This window comes from Salvelinus fontinalis, chromosome 1, assembly GCF_029448725.1.
Source record: "Salvelinus fontinalis isolate EN_2023a chromosome 1, ASM2944872v1, whole genome shotgun sequence".
Lineage (NCBI taxonomy): Eukaryota > Metazoa > Chordata > Actinopteri > Salmoniformes > Salmonidae > Salvelinus > Salvelinus fontinalis.
The window spans coordinates 100,616,279-100,630,638 of record NC_074665.1 but is presented as its reverse complement, the minus strand read 5'-3'; the positions used below and the strand labels follow the sequence as shown (position 1 = coordinate 100,630,638).

The 14,360-nt window shown below is 47.0% G+C and overlaps 1 protein-coding gene across 1 annotated transcript in view; it reads right to left on the bottom strand.

The window, feature by feature from the left end:
- Positions 1 to 251: 251 nt before the first annotated feature.
- LOC129862304 (protein eyes shut homolog) overlaps positions 252 to 14,360 on the bottom strand; it is a 344,128-nt gene continuing 330,019 nt past the window's right edge. Inside the window, exons 29-31 of the mRNA XM_055933847.1 lie at positions 1,991 to 2,152; positions 1,722 to 1,843; positions 252 to 1,384 (exon numbers count right to left, since the gene is read on the bottom strand). Of these exons, the coding sequence (XP_055789822.1) occupies positions 293 to 1,384; positions 1,722 to 1,843; positions 1,991 to 2,152 (1,376 nt within the window). The 3' untranslated portion in view covers positions 252 to 292. The remainder of the gene's footprint in view (positions 1,385 to 1,721; positions 1,844 to 1,990; positions 2,153 to 14,360) is intronic.

Genomic DNA, 14,360 nt, shown 5'->3' with positions numbered 1-14,360 from the left:
ATTAGGAAGGTGTTCTTAATGTTTGGAATACTCAGGGTATAAACCATCTACTGAGGAGTTGGCAGTTTCAACAGAGTTGTGTTCATCAGGGCACACAATGGATTTAAAACAACACAAACGCTTATTAACAATTCCAGGAAGTTGTCCTCTCTGTTTTCTTCCATAATGAATACAACTTGGATTGCCAAACAAATAGTGTATAAAGAACTTAAATTATTACATTCTAGAAACCAATTCTATGAATTTCTTGGTATCACAACACATTAATCACCTATTTTCACAAGTTACAGAACTACTCATTACTTTTGTGAACATTAAATCCTTTGCTGTTTTGCAGGAACTGTAGTTGTCTGGGGTCCTGATACAAACGCACATCTTTAAGATCTCCCACAAACCCTTTGGTAAACAGCCCAGACGTCACTGTTGAGATGTTCCTGTGCAACTCGAACCCTCCCAAGTACAACAGACCCCCGTAATTCATGGCAACGTAACGCTCGAAGGGGTCCACGTCTTCGAAAAGGACCCTCTGGTCACCCAGGAACACCTGAATAAGGGTACTGTTCAGAGAGAGAGATAAGTAATGCCATTTGTTGCAACACAACGTGACGTTTCTGAAGGTGAGCGGGAGGGAGAGCCTCTCTCCGAGGTTGACTGCGATTTTGAGGTGCCCCTCCTGAAGCCCGACAGCAAGGTAGTCGTCGTCATCGTGCTCCGCTCTTCCCATCCACAGAATCAACCCTTCGTTCCCGCTTGCTGTAAAGTTAAACGCAACCTGCGTGTACCTCAGATTTCTTGTGTTGAATTTAGGATCCCTGTATTTCAGATATGATTTCCCAACGAACTTCAGAGTGGTCATGGATAGGCCTACCTGCTTATCGCAGTACCTCCCCTCCCACCCGAGAGGACAGAAACAGTCGTATGAGCCAGTCACAAGATCAGAGAAACACAATGACTCATGTTGACACAGGTTATTGACACAATACACCGACTGGTTACACACAGGACCCGTCCACCGAGGAGGGCAGGTGCACATAAACGAGTCAGAATCGGCGCCGCTCAACGCAGTACAGAGGCCGCCGTTCTGGCACACCTTGTACCCGCACGCCGTCCCGTCCCAGTCGCCCACGTTGGCCCCTCCCAGGGCCCCTGTCTCCGTCAGGTCAAAGTCGTGTCCGTTTAAGACGAGCTCTCTCACGCCTCCGGTAAAACCCACAGGCTCGTTCTCCACGGAGAACGTAGAGATGGAGCTCAGGTCGGAGACCCCGCCGACGAAGAGGTCCGTGGCCACGTCCAGAGTGGACATCCCTCCCTCGGTGTCGTTCTGCTTCACCTCCAGCCCGTCCAGAACCAGGAACCCCTGGTGGCCCGTCCTGCCTGTCCTCACCTGGAATGATTAAAAACATCAAACCTTAACAGAAAATATGAATTGCGTGTGTGTGTTTTCTAATTATTTAGCCAGATCCTGTAAATATCTGATGTGTTTTCAGCACAAACGCAGCTGGAATGTTCCGGTCTGTTCTGTACAGGTGTAAGAACATAATGGGGCAGGAGGAGATGGCTGCTGTTATACGGCCACCTAACCAATTGTGCTATTGTGACTTTTTTCGCTTACAGCTGCATTGTTGGTTAAGGGCTTGTAAGTAAGCATTTCACTGTAAGATCTACACCTGTTATATTCGGAGCATGTGACAAATAAAATGTGATTTGATTTGACATGGTACCGTGTGCCAGGTCCCTCCGCTGATGTCCACTCTGTTAGTGGACTGTAACACGTTGGTTCCAGAACCCAGGTTGTAACGCAGTTGGACCAACCCTGATGTCAGGGACACACAGAAGAAGTCTCCTGTGGATGACATGACCACAGAGGGACAGAGGGATACGATGGTCATTAATGTTGTTGTCATTCTGGATGTATTTATATTATTAGCACGTTTCTATAAACCACAAATGACATGAAAACAGAGCAGAGGGATAGAATGGTTGTTCCTACCGGCCCGGGCACTGAGGTGCTGTGCTGTGTAGAAGAGGATGCCCTCTGGTGACAGAGTCTGGAACTGCAGCCTGAGGTCTGTCCTGTGTCTGATGCTGACTGGAGGGAAAGACATCCAGGATGACTGGTTACCGCTGAAGAACGGGTCACTGATGGCCATGGCTGAAAAAAACAAGAATGGGAGAAATAGAAACCTCATAAAAAATGTATAAAATACTTTTAGAATATTTTTTCTTGTTCATTTGGTTCTGAAAGTACTTTCATTACAAGAACAGAATACAAAACATTACGAATGTAACAAACATAACTAATGTTACCATGAAGGTTTATCTTCATAACATCAAGAAGAACCAGAGTAAAAGGGAAATCTATAAGGTTTGTTCAAAGTTGTAGTGTAATTCTCATTGTTGTCATAAGAAATTAGGTAGAAGCAATGTTATCGAATTTATCTGTATATTCTCAAACTCCTGTTCTATCAGATTGAAAATGAGAACATGTTGTATACAGTAGTCCTACTACAGTAATACATAGAGCCCTGTGTTTTGTATACAGTAGTCCTACTACAGTAATACATAGAGCCCTGTGTTTTGTATACAGTAGGTCTACTACAGTAATACATAGAGCCCTGTGTTTTGTATACAGTAGGTCTACTACAGTAATACATAGAGCCCTGTGTTTTGTATACAGTAGGCCTACTACAATAATACATAGAGCCCTGTGTTTTGTATACAGTAGGTCTACTACAGTAATACATAGAGCCCTGTGTTTTGTATACAGTAGGTCTCCTATAGTAATACATAGAGCCCTGTGTTTTGTATACAGTAGGCCTACTACAGTAATACATAGAGCCCTGTGTTTTGTATACAGTAGGTCTACTACAGTAACACATAGAGCCCTGTGTTTTGTATACAGTAGGCCTACTACAGCAATACATAGAGCCCTGTGTTTTGTATACAGTAGGTCTACTACAGTAATACATAGAGCCCTGTGTGTTGTATACACTAGTCCTACTACAGCAATACATAGAGCCCTGTGTTTTGTATACAGTAGGTCTACTACAGTAATACATAGAGCCCTGTGTTTTGTATACAGTAGGCCTACTACAGTAATACATAGAGCCCTGTGTTTTGTATACAGTAGGTCTCCTATAGTAATACATAGAGCCCTGTGTTTTGTATACAGTAGGCCTACTACAGTAATACATAGAGCCCTGTGTTTTGTATACAGTAGGTCTACTACAGTAACACATAGAGCCCTGTGTTTTGTATACAGTGGCCTACTACAGCAATACATAGAGCCCTGTGTTTTGTATACAGTAGGTCTACTACAGTAATACATAGAGCCCTGTGTGTTGTATACACTAGTCCTACTACAGCAATACATAGAGCCCTGTGTTTTGTATACAGTAGGTCTACTACAGTAATACATAGAGCCCTGTGTTTTGTATACAGTAGGCCTACTACAGTAATACATAGAGCCCTGTGTTTTGTATACAGTAGGTCTCCTATAGTAATACATAGAGCCCTGTGTTTTGTATACAGTAGGCCTACTACAGTAATACATAGAGCCCTGTGTTTTGTATACAGTAGGCCTACTACAGTAATACATAGAGCCCTGTGTTTTGTATACAGTAGGCCTACTACAGTAATACATAGAGCCCTGTGTTTTGTATACAGTAGGTCTACTACAGTAATACATAGAGCCCTGTGTTTTGTATACAGTAGGTCTACTACAGTAATACATAGAGCCCTGTGTTTTGTATACAGTAGGTCTACTACAGTAATACATAGAGCCCTGTGTTTTGTATACAGTAGGTCTACTACAGTAATACATAGAGCCCTGTGTTTTGTATACAGTAGGTCTACTACAGTAATACATAGAGCCCTGTGTTTTGTATACAGTAGTCCTACTACAGTAATACATAGAGCCCTGTGTTTTGTATACAGTAGGTCTACTACAGTAATACATAGAGCCCTGTGTTTTGTATACAGTAGGTCTACTACAGTAATACATAGAGCCCTGTGTTTTGTATACAGTAGTCCTACTACAGTAATACATAGAGCCCTGTGTTTTGCGTAATAACATTATCATAAAACATAGCCAGGCTGTATCACTACCGGCTGTGATTGGGAGTCCCATAGGGCGGCGCACAATTGGCCCAGCGTCATCGGGTTAACTGACTTGCCTAGTTAAATAAAGGTTAAATAAAATGCGGTAAGCTTGGAGATAGTGGGACACATTGAGCTGTGACATTTATTTTCATCTCTTTCTCTCACACGACGGCTTATTTTTCTCTTTATCCCTCTGTCTGTCTCTCCTCCACCTTCTGTCTCTCCTCCCTCCTCTGTCCCTCTGTCTGTCTCTCCTCCCCCTTCTGTGTCTCCTCCCCCTTCTGTGTCTCCTCCCCCTCTCTCTGTATCTCCTCCCCCTCTGTTCCTCTCTCTGTCTCTCCCTCTGTCTGTCTCTCCACCCCCCTCTATCCCTCTGTCTGTCTCTCCTCCCCCCTCTATCTCTCCTCCCTCCTCTCTCTGTATCTCCTCCCCCCTCTGTCCCTCTGTCCCTACTTTGCTTTCTGTCTGTCTGTCTGTTCATTCCTTCTCTCTCCTCCCCCCTCTCTCTGTATCTCCTCCCCCCTTTGTCACTTTCTCTGTATCTCCTCCCCCCTCTGTCCCTTTCTCTGTCTCTCCTCCCCCTCTGTCTGTCTCTCCTCCCCTTCTATCCCTCTCTCTGTCTCTCCTCCCCCTCTGTCCCTCTCTCTGTCTCTCCTCCCCCCTCTATCCCTCTCTCTGTATCTCCTCCCCCTTCGGTCCCTCTCTCTGTCTCTCCTCCCCCTGTCTGTCTCTCCTCCCCCTCTATCCCTCTCTCTGTCTCTCCTCCCCCTCTATCCCTCTCTCTGTCTCTCCTCCCCCCTCTGTCCCTCTCTCTGTCTCTCCTCTATCCCTCTCTCTGTCTCTCCTCAGATCCCTCTCTCTGTCTCTCCTCCCACCTCTATCTCCATCTCTTTCTCCTTAATCATACTGCTAACCCTAATGCCTAACCATAGACCAAAAAGCAAATTTAAGTTTTTATAATATAGCCAATTTTGACTTTGCAGCTGGCCTATCTAGTGGAAATCGTTCAGTTCTGCCCCAGGACAAGACTCATGACAATAAACATTAACTTTCCTTCCGTTGGCCCTAATCCTTCAATATTTTCAGATCTACCATTTTTTAATAAAATCCCTCTCACATCTGAGTTTTCTTGTTGCAGGTGCGCGGCAATAATGTAATTACTGATATTTGCAGATCTTCAATGTTTGTATATCTCTAAAGTCAAATCAAATTTTATTTGTCACCTGCTTCGTAAACAACAGGTGGACTAACAGTGAAATGCTAACGGGCCCTTCCCAACAATACAGAGAGAAATAATAGAAAAATAATAACACAAGGAATAAATCCACAATGAGTAACAATAACTTGTCTATATACATGTGGTACCAGTACTGAGTAATGATAACTTGGCTATATACATGGGGTACCAGTACTGAGTAATGATAACTTGGCTATAAACAAGGGGTACCAGTACTGAGTAATGATAACTTGTCTATAAACAAGGGGTACCAGTACTAAGTAATGATAACTTCTCTATAAACAAGGGGTACCAGTACTGAGTAATGATAACTTGGCTATAAACATGGGGTACCAGTACTGAGTAATGATAACTTGGCTATAAACATGGGGTACCAGTACTGAGTAATGATAACTTGGCTATTTACAAGGGGTACCAGTACTGAGTAATGATAACTTGTCTATTTACAAGGGGTACCAGTACTGAGTAATGATAACTTGGCTATAAACATGGGGTACCAGTACTGAGTAATGATAACTTGGCTATAAACATGGGGTACCAGTACTGAGTAATGATAACTTGGCTATTTACAAGGGGTACCAGTACTAAGTAATGATAACTTGTCTATTTACAAGGGGTACCAGTACTGAGTAATGATAACTTGGCTATAAACATGGGGTACCAGTACTGAGTAATGATAACTTGGCTATAAACATGGGGTACCAGTACTGAGTAATGATAACTTGGCTATATACATGGGGTACCAGTACTGAGTAATGATAACTTGGCTATAAACATGGGGTACCAGTACCAGTAGTCCATTTGCGGGGGTAGATAGGTAACCGGTGACAAGGCAATAGGATAAAGTGACTAGGCAACAGGATAGATAATAAACAGCAGCGTATGTGACGAGTCAAAAGAACATATGCACCATAGAGAAGCTTCATGAGACCCTTCAGATCTGGAAACATTGAAGGAGTAGGGCCAAGGGGGAGGAATAGGGCCATGGGGAAGGAGTAGGGCCATGGGAAAGGAGTAGGGCCAAGGGAAAGGAGTAGGGCCATGGGGAAGGAGTAGGGCCAAGGGGAAGGAGTAGGGCCAAGGGGAAGAAGTAGTAGGGCCGAGTAGTAGGGCCAAGGGGAAGGGCCATGGGGAAGGAGTAGGGCCAAGGGGAAGGAGTAGGGCCATGGGGAAGGAGTAGGGCCAAGGGGAAGGAGTAGGGCCAAGGGGAAGGAGTAGGGCCAAGGGGAAGAAGGAGGGACAAGGGGAAGGAGTAGGGTCAAGGGGAAGGAGTAGGGCCAAGGGGAAGGAGTAGGGCCATGGGGAAGGAGTAGGGGGGAGGAGTAGGGGGAAGGGTTAGGGCCAAGGGGAAAGAGTAAGGCCAAAGGGAAGGAGTAGGGCCAAGGGGAAGGAGTAGGGCCATCGGGAAGGAGTAGGGCCATGGGGAAGGAGTAGGGCCATGGGGAAGGAGTAAGGCCATGGGAAAGGAGTAGGGTCAAGGGGAAGGAGTAGGGCCAAGGGGAAGGAGTAGGGCCATGGGGAAGGAGTAGGGCCAAGGGGAAGGAGTAGGGCCAAGGGGAAGGAGTAGGGCCATGGGAAAGGAGTAGGGCCAAGGGGAAGGAGTAGGGCCATGGGAAAGGAGTAGGGCCAAGGGGAAGAAGGAGGGACAAGGGGAAGGAGTAGGGTCAAGGGGAAGGAGTAGGGCCAAGGGGAAGGAGTAGGGCCATGGGGAAGGAGTAGGGGGGAGGAGTAGGGGGAAGGGTTAGGGCCAAGGGGAAAGAGTAAGGCCAAAGGGAAGGAGTAGGGCCAAGGGGAAGGAGTAGGGCCATGGGGAAGGAGTAGGGCCATGGGGAAGGAGTAGGGCCATGGGGAAGGAGTAAGGCCATGGGAAAGGAGTAGGGTCAAGGGGAAGGAGTAGGGCCAAGGGGAAGGAGTAGGGCCATGGGGAAGGAGTAGGGCCAAGGGGAAGGAGTAGGGCCAAGGGGAAGGAGTAGGGCCATGGGAAAGGAGTAGGGCCAAGGGGAAGGAGTAGGGCCAAGGGGAAGGAGTAGGGCCATGGGGAAGGAGTAGGGCCATGGGGAAGGAGTAGGGCCAAGGGGAAGGAGTAGGGCCAAGGGACGGAGTAAGGTCAGGGGGAAGGAGTAGGGCCCTGGGGAAGGAGTAGGGCCAAGGGGAAGGAGTAGGACCATGGGGAAGGAGTAGGGCCAAGGGGAAGGAGTATGGCCATGGGGAAGGAGTAGGGGGACGGTGAAGGAGTAGGGGGAAGGGTTAGGGCCAAAGGGAAGGAGTATGGCCAAGGGGAAGGGTTAGGGCCAAAGGGAAGGAGTATGGCCAAGGGGAAGGGTTAGGGCCAAGGGGAAGGAGTATGGCCAAGGGGAAGGGTTAGGGCCAAGGGGAAGGAGTAGGGAGGGAATTGGTACCGGCTGTAAGAGACAGAGAGCTATAGTCACAGTAGGCTATTATGCAATGTCATTCTCTAATTGAACCTATTGGCCCAGCCAGTTCTAACAGGTCACAGGTCACAGTGTACTGAATATGGATTCATTTAAATGAGCTCACCCCAGAGCCCAATGTTCCTTGGCAATTTGTACCAGAGAGCTTTATTGACTGACTGAATTTGATTGAAATCTCATTAATATAACCACTGATGCGCTGCTCTGACTGCCAGGCTGGGATATAACCACTGATGCGCTGCTCTGACTGCCAGTCTGGGAGCAGGCCTGCAGCTATAGTATCTGCTGGATTAATGTAAAAAATATACAGTACCAGTCAAAAGTCTGGACACACCTACCCATTTTCTACATTGTAGAATAATAGTGAAGACATCAAAACTTTGAAATAACACATATGGAATCATGTAGTAACCAACAAAGTGTTAAACAAATCAAAATATATTCAAAGTAGCCACCCTTTGCCTTAATGATAGCTTTGCACACTCTTGGCATTCTCTCAACCAGCTTCATGAGGAATGCTTTTCCAACAGTTTTGAAGGAGTTCCCACATATGCTGAGCACTTGTTGGCTGCTTTTCCTTCACTCTGCGGTCCAACTCATCCCAAACCATCTCAATTGGGTTGAGGTCGGGTGATTGTGGAGGCCAGATCATCTGATGCAGCACTCCATCACTCCTTCTTGGTCAAATAGCCCTTACACAGCCTGGAGGTGTGTTGGGTCATTGTCCTGTGAAAAAAACGAATGGTAGTCCCAAAGCGCATACCAGGTGGGATGGCGAATTGCTGCAGAATGCTGTGGTAGCCATGCTGGTTAAGTGTGCCTTGAATTCTAAATAAATCACAGACAGCGCCAGCAGCAAAGCACCCCCACACTCAGTGGCCTCAAAAAAAAGGTCTCAAATGGAGGCCGCTATTAAAGGTTTCCAGTGTTGCAGGAGCTGTGTTTACTTTGGATTGTTCCGGGACAATGTGGACCGCGCTGACTTTCAATGTAGCAACTGCTTGCTTGTGGAGGACTACAGGAGCGAAGTAGCTACTCTTAGCAAGCAAGTAGCAAACCTACATAAGCTACTGAGGAACCCACGCCCACCTACTTTTTATATTTCTTCCACTGTTGAAGTAATATGGCTACAAGTTCATCTGCCTCACCTGAAGCCCATTCTTGTGGGAAGCTGCTATAGACCACCAAGTGCTAACAGTCATTATATGGATAATATGTGTGAAATGCTTGATAACGTATGCGATATCAACAGAGAAGTATATTTTCTAGGTGATTTAAATATTGACTGGCTATCATCAAGCTGCCCACTCAGGAAAAAACTTCAAACTGTAACCAGTGCCTACAACCTGGATCAGGTTGTCAGTCAACCTACCAGGGTAGTTACAAACAGCACAGGAATGAAATCATCAACATGTATTGATCACATATTTACTAATGCTGCAGAAATGTGCTTTAAAGCAGTATCCAAATCCATCGGCTGTAGTGATCAGAATATAATAGCCATATCTAGGAAAACCAAAGTTCCAAAGGCTGGGCCTAACATAGTGTATAAGAGGTCATACACAAAGTTTTGTAGTGATTCATATGTTGATGATGTAAAGAATATTTGCTGGTTTGTGGTGTAATGAGGAGCAACCCAACGCTGCACTTGATGCATTTATGAAACTACTTATTCCAGTTACTAATAAGCATGCACCCATTAAGAAAATGACTGTAAAAACTGTTAAATCCCCTTGGATTGATGAGGAATTGAAAAATGGTATGGTTAGCCAAAAGAGATTAGGAAAAAGGTAAAACATACTGCAAATTAAGAAATCATGTGACTAAATGAAAGAAAAAGAAAAAGAAACTACACTATGAAACAAAGATAAATTATATAAAGAATGATAGTAAAAAGCTTTGGGGCACCTTAAATTACATTTTGGGAATAAAAGCCAACTCGGCTCCTTAATACATTGATTCAGATGGCACATTCATCACAAAGCCCACTGATATTGCAAACGACTTTAATGACTTTTTCATTGGTAAGCAAACTTAGGGATGACATGCCAGCAACAAACACTGACACTACACATCCAAGTATATTGGACCAAATTATGAAAGACAAGAATTGTACATTTGAACTCCGTAAAGTCAGTGTGGAAGAGGTGAAAAAATGATTGTTGTCTATCAACAATGACAAGCCACCGGGGTTGACAATCTGGATGGAAAATGACTGAGAATAATAGCAGACGATATTGCCACATCTTCAATTTAAGCCTACTAGAGAGCGTGTGCCCTCAGGCCTGGAGGGAAGTCATTCCGCTACCCAAGAATAGTAAAACTCCCTTAACTGACTCAAATAGCCGACCAATCAGCCTGTTACCAACCCTTAGTAAACTTTTTTTTAAATGGTGTTTGACCAGATACAATGCAATTTTACAGTAAACAAATTGACAACATAATTTCAGCATGCTTATAGGGAAGGACACTCAACAAGCACAGCACTTACACAAATTACTGATGATTGACTGAGAGAAATTGGTGATAAAATGATTGTGTAGGCTGTCTTGTTAGACTTCAGTGCAGCTTTTGACATTATCGATCATAGTCTGCTGCTGGAAAAACGTATGTGTTATTGTAACGGGTGACGCTCTCCTCATCCTCGGATGAGGTGAGGAGAGAGGGATCTGAAGACCAAAACGCAGGCTTTGGGAAATAAGCCATCTTTATTATACAATAAGATGGCAACACGAAACGAAACAAAACACTTTCAAACTACAAAACAAGAAAACGACGTTGACGAAACCTGAACATAAACTTATATAACTAAACATAAACTTACGTACAGGAAACAGACGACATCGAAACGAAAACGAAACAAACAAACGCTACAGTCCAGTGTGGTACGAACAAACATACTGACACAAGAGACAATCACCCACAAACAAACAGTGAGAATGCCCTACCTAAATATGACTCTTAATTAGAGGCAAACGCAAACCACCTGCCTCTAATCAAGAGCCATACCAGGCAAACCAAAACCAACATAGAAACAGATAACATAGAATGCCCACCCAACCTCACGTCCTGACCAACTAACACACAAAAACTAACATAAATAGGTCAGGAACGTGACAGTACCCCCCCCACAAGGTGCGAACTCCGGACGCACCAGCACAAAGTCTAGGGGAGGGTCTGGGTGGGCATTTAACCACGGTGGTGGTTCAGGCTCGGGGCGCGGTTCCCACCCCACCATAATCCATCCTAACTTCCTCCCTCCAAGAATGTCCACCCTCTTTTGACCCCCACAAAATTCCCTTAACAACATATCTAATAGGGACAACACCGGGACAGAGAGATAAATCAAGAAAGAGGGATAGATAAGAATATAGAGATAGATGAAGATAGAGAGGGAGATTAGGATAGAGGGGCAACTCCGGACTGAAAGGCAGCTCCGGACAGAGAGACAGCTCTGGACTGATGGGCAGTTCTGGGTATCCAGCCTTTTCAGGCTGAAGGACAGCTCATGGCTGACTGACGAATCTCGATGCTCATGGCTGGCTGACGGCTCTCGACGCTCATGGCAGGCTGACGGCTCTCGACGCTCATGGCAGGCTGACGGCTCTCGACGCTCATGGCAGGCTGACGGCTCTCGACGCTCATGGCAGGCTGACGGCTCTCGACGCTCATGGCAGGCTGACGGCTCTCGACGCTCATGGCAGGCTGACGGCTCTGGCTGCTCATGGCGCTCTGACGGCTCTGGCTGCTCATGGCGCTCTGACGGCTCTGGCTGCTCATGGCGCTCTGACGGCTCTGGCTGCTCATGGCTCGCTGGCGGCTCTGGCAGATCCTGTCTGGTTGGCGGCTCTGGCAGATCCTGTCTGGTTGGCGGCTCTGGCAGATCCTGTCTGGTTGGCGGCTCTGGCAGATCCTGTCTGGTTGGCGGCTCTGGCAGATCCTGTCTGGTTGGCGGCTCTGGCAGATCCTGTCTGGTTGGCGGCTCTGGCAGATCCTGTCTGGTTGGCGGCTCTGGCAGATCCTGTCTGGCTGACGGCTCTAGCGGCTCCTGTCTGGCTGATGGCTCTAGCGGCTCCTGTCTGGCTGACGGCTCTGTAGGCTCATGGCAGACGGGCGGCTTTGCAGGCTCATGGCAGACGGGCGGCTTTGCAGGCTCCTGGCAGACGGATGGCTCAGAGGGCGCTGGGGAGACGGATGGCTCAGATGGCGCTGGGGAGACGGATGGCTCAGATGGCGCTGGGGAGACGGATGGCTCAGATGGCGCTGGGGAGACGGATGGCTCAGATGGCGCTGGGGAGACGGATGGCTCAGATGGCGCTGGGGAGACGGATGGCTCTGGCCGGATATGGCGCACTGTAGACCTGGTGCGTGGTGCCAGAACTGGAGGCACCGTGCTAATGACAAGCACCTTCCTACTAGTGCGGGGAGCAGGGACAGGGCACACTGTATTCTCAAAGCCTACTCTATCCCTGATGCGTGGTACCGGCACTGGTGACGCCGGGCTGAGGACAAGCACATCAGGATTAGTAGGGGGAGAATATACAGTGTGTACAGGGCTCTGGAGACGCACTGGTAGCTTAGTGCGTGGGGCCGGAACTGGAGGCACCGGGCTAGATACACGCACTACAGGGAGAGTGCGTGGAGGAGGAACAGGGCTCAGGATACGCACTGGTAGCCTAGTGCGTAGTGTATACACTGTAGGTACTAGGCTGGGGCGGGGAGGTGGTGCCGGAAATACCGGACCGTGGAGGCGTACTGGCACTCTTGAGCATTGAACCTGCCCAACCTTACCTGGTTGAATGCTCCCGGTTGCCCGACCAGTGCGGGGAGGTGGAATAACCCGCACCGGCCTATGTAGGCGAACCGGGGAAACCATGCGTAAGGCAGGTGCCATGTATGCCGGCCCGAGGAGACGCACTGGAGACCAGACGCGTTGAGCCGGCCTCATGACACCTGGCTCAATGCCCAATCTAGCCCTCCCAGTGCGGGGAGGTGGAATAACCCGCACTGGGCTATGCACTCGTACAGGAGACACCGTGCGCTCTACTGCGTAACACGGCGCCTGCCCGTACTCCCGCTCTCCACGGTAAGCCTGGGAAGTGGGCGCAGGTCTCCTACCTGCCCTTGGCCCACTATCTTCTAGCCCCCCCCCAAGAAATTTTTGGGAATTACTCACGGGCTTTTTTGGCTTCCGTCCCCGGTAGCCTCTGCTCTCCTCCGTGTCTCCAGCTCAGCTTTGGGACGGCGATTTTCTCCTGCCTTAGCCCAGGGACCTTCTCCATTCATTATTTGCTCCCATGTCCAGAAATCCTTTCTCTCCTGTCCCTTACTCCGTTTAGTTTCCCTTTGCCGCTTGGTCTTAGCTTGGTGGGTGATTCTGTAACGGGTGACGCTCTCCTCATCCTCGGATGAGGTGAGGAGAGAGGGATCTGAAGACCAAAACGCAGGCTTTGGGAAATAAGCCATCTTTATTATACAATAAGATGGCAACACGAAACGAAACAAAACACTTTCAAACTACAAAACAAGAAAACGACGTTGACGAAACCTGAACATAAACTTATATAACTAAACATAAACTTACGTACAGGAAACAGACGACATCGAAACGAAAACGAAACAAACAAACGCTACAGTCCAGTGTGGTACGAACAAACATACTGACACAAGAGACAATCACCCACAAACAAACAGTGAGAATGCCCTACCTAAATATGACTCTTAATTAGAGGCAAACGCAAACCACCTGCCTCTAATCAAGAGCCATACCAGGCAAACCAAAACCAACATAGAAACAGATAACATAGAATGCCCACCCAACCTCACGTCCTGACCAACTAACACACAAAAACTAACATAAATAGGTCAGGAACGTGACAGTTATGGCTTTACACCCCCTGCTATAATGTGGATAAAGAGTTACTTGTCTAACAGAACACAGAGGGTGTTCTTTAATGGAAGCCTCTCAAATATAATCCAGTTAGAATCAGGAATTCCCCAGGGTAGCTGTTTAGGCCCCTTGCTTTTTTCAATTTTTACTAACGACATGCCACTGACTGAGTAAAGCCAGTGTCTATGTATGCGAATGACTCGACACTACACACGTCAGCTACTACACTGACTGAAATGACTGCAACACTCAACAAAGAGTTGCAGTTAGTTTCAGAGTGGGTGGCAAGGAATAAGTTAGCCCTAAATATTTCTAAAACTAAAAGCATTGTATTTGGAACAAAACACTCACTAAACCCTAAACCTCAACTAAATCTTGTAATAAATTGTGTGGAAATTGAGCAAGTTGAGATGACTAAACTGCTTGGAATAACACTAGATCGTAAACTGTCATGGTCAAAACATATTGATGCAGTATGCAGTAGTAACTAAGATTGGGAGAAGTCTGTCTATAATAAAGCGATGGTCTGCCTTCTTAACAACACTATCAACAAGGCAGGTACTACAAGCCCTAGTTTTGCAATTGCAATTGGCTCAGAAGAGGGCAGCACGGCTGGCCCTTGGATGTACACAGAGAGCTAATATTAATAATATCTATGTCAATCTCTCCTGGCTGAAAGTGGAGGAGAGATTGACGTCAT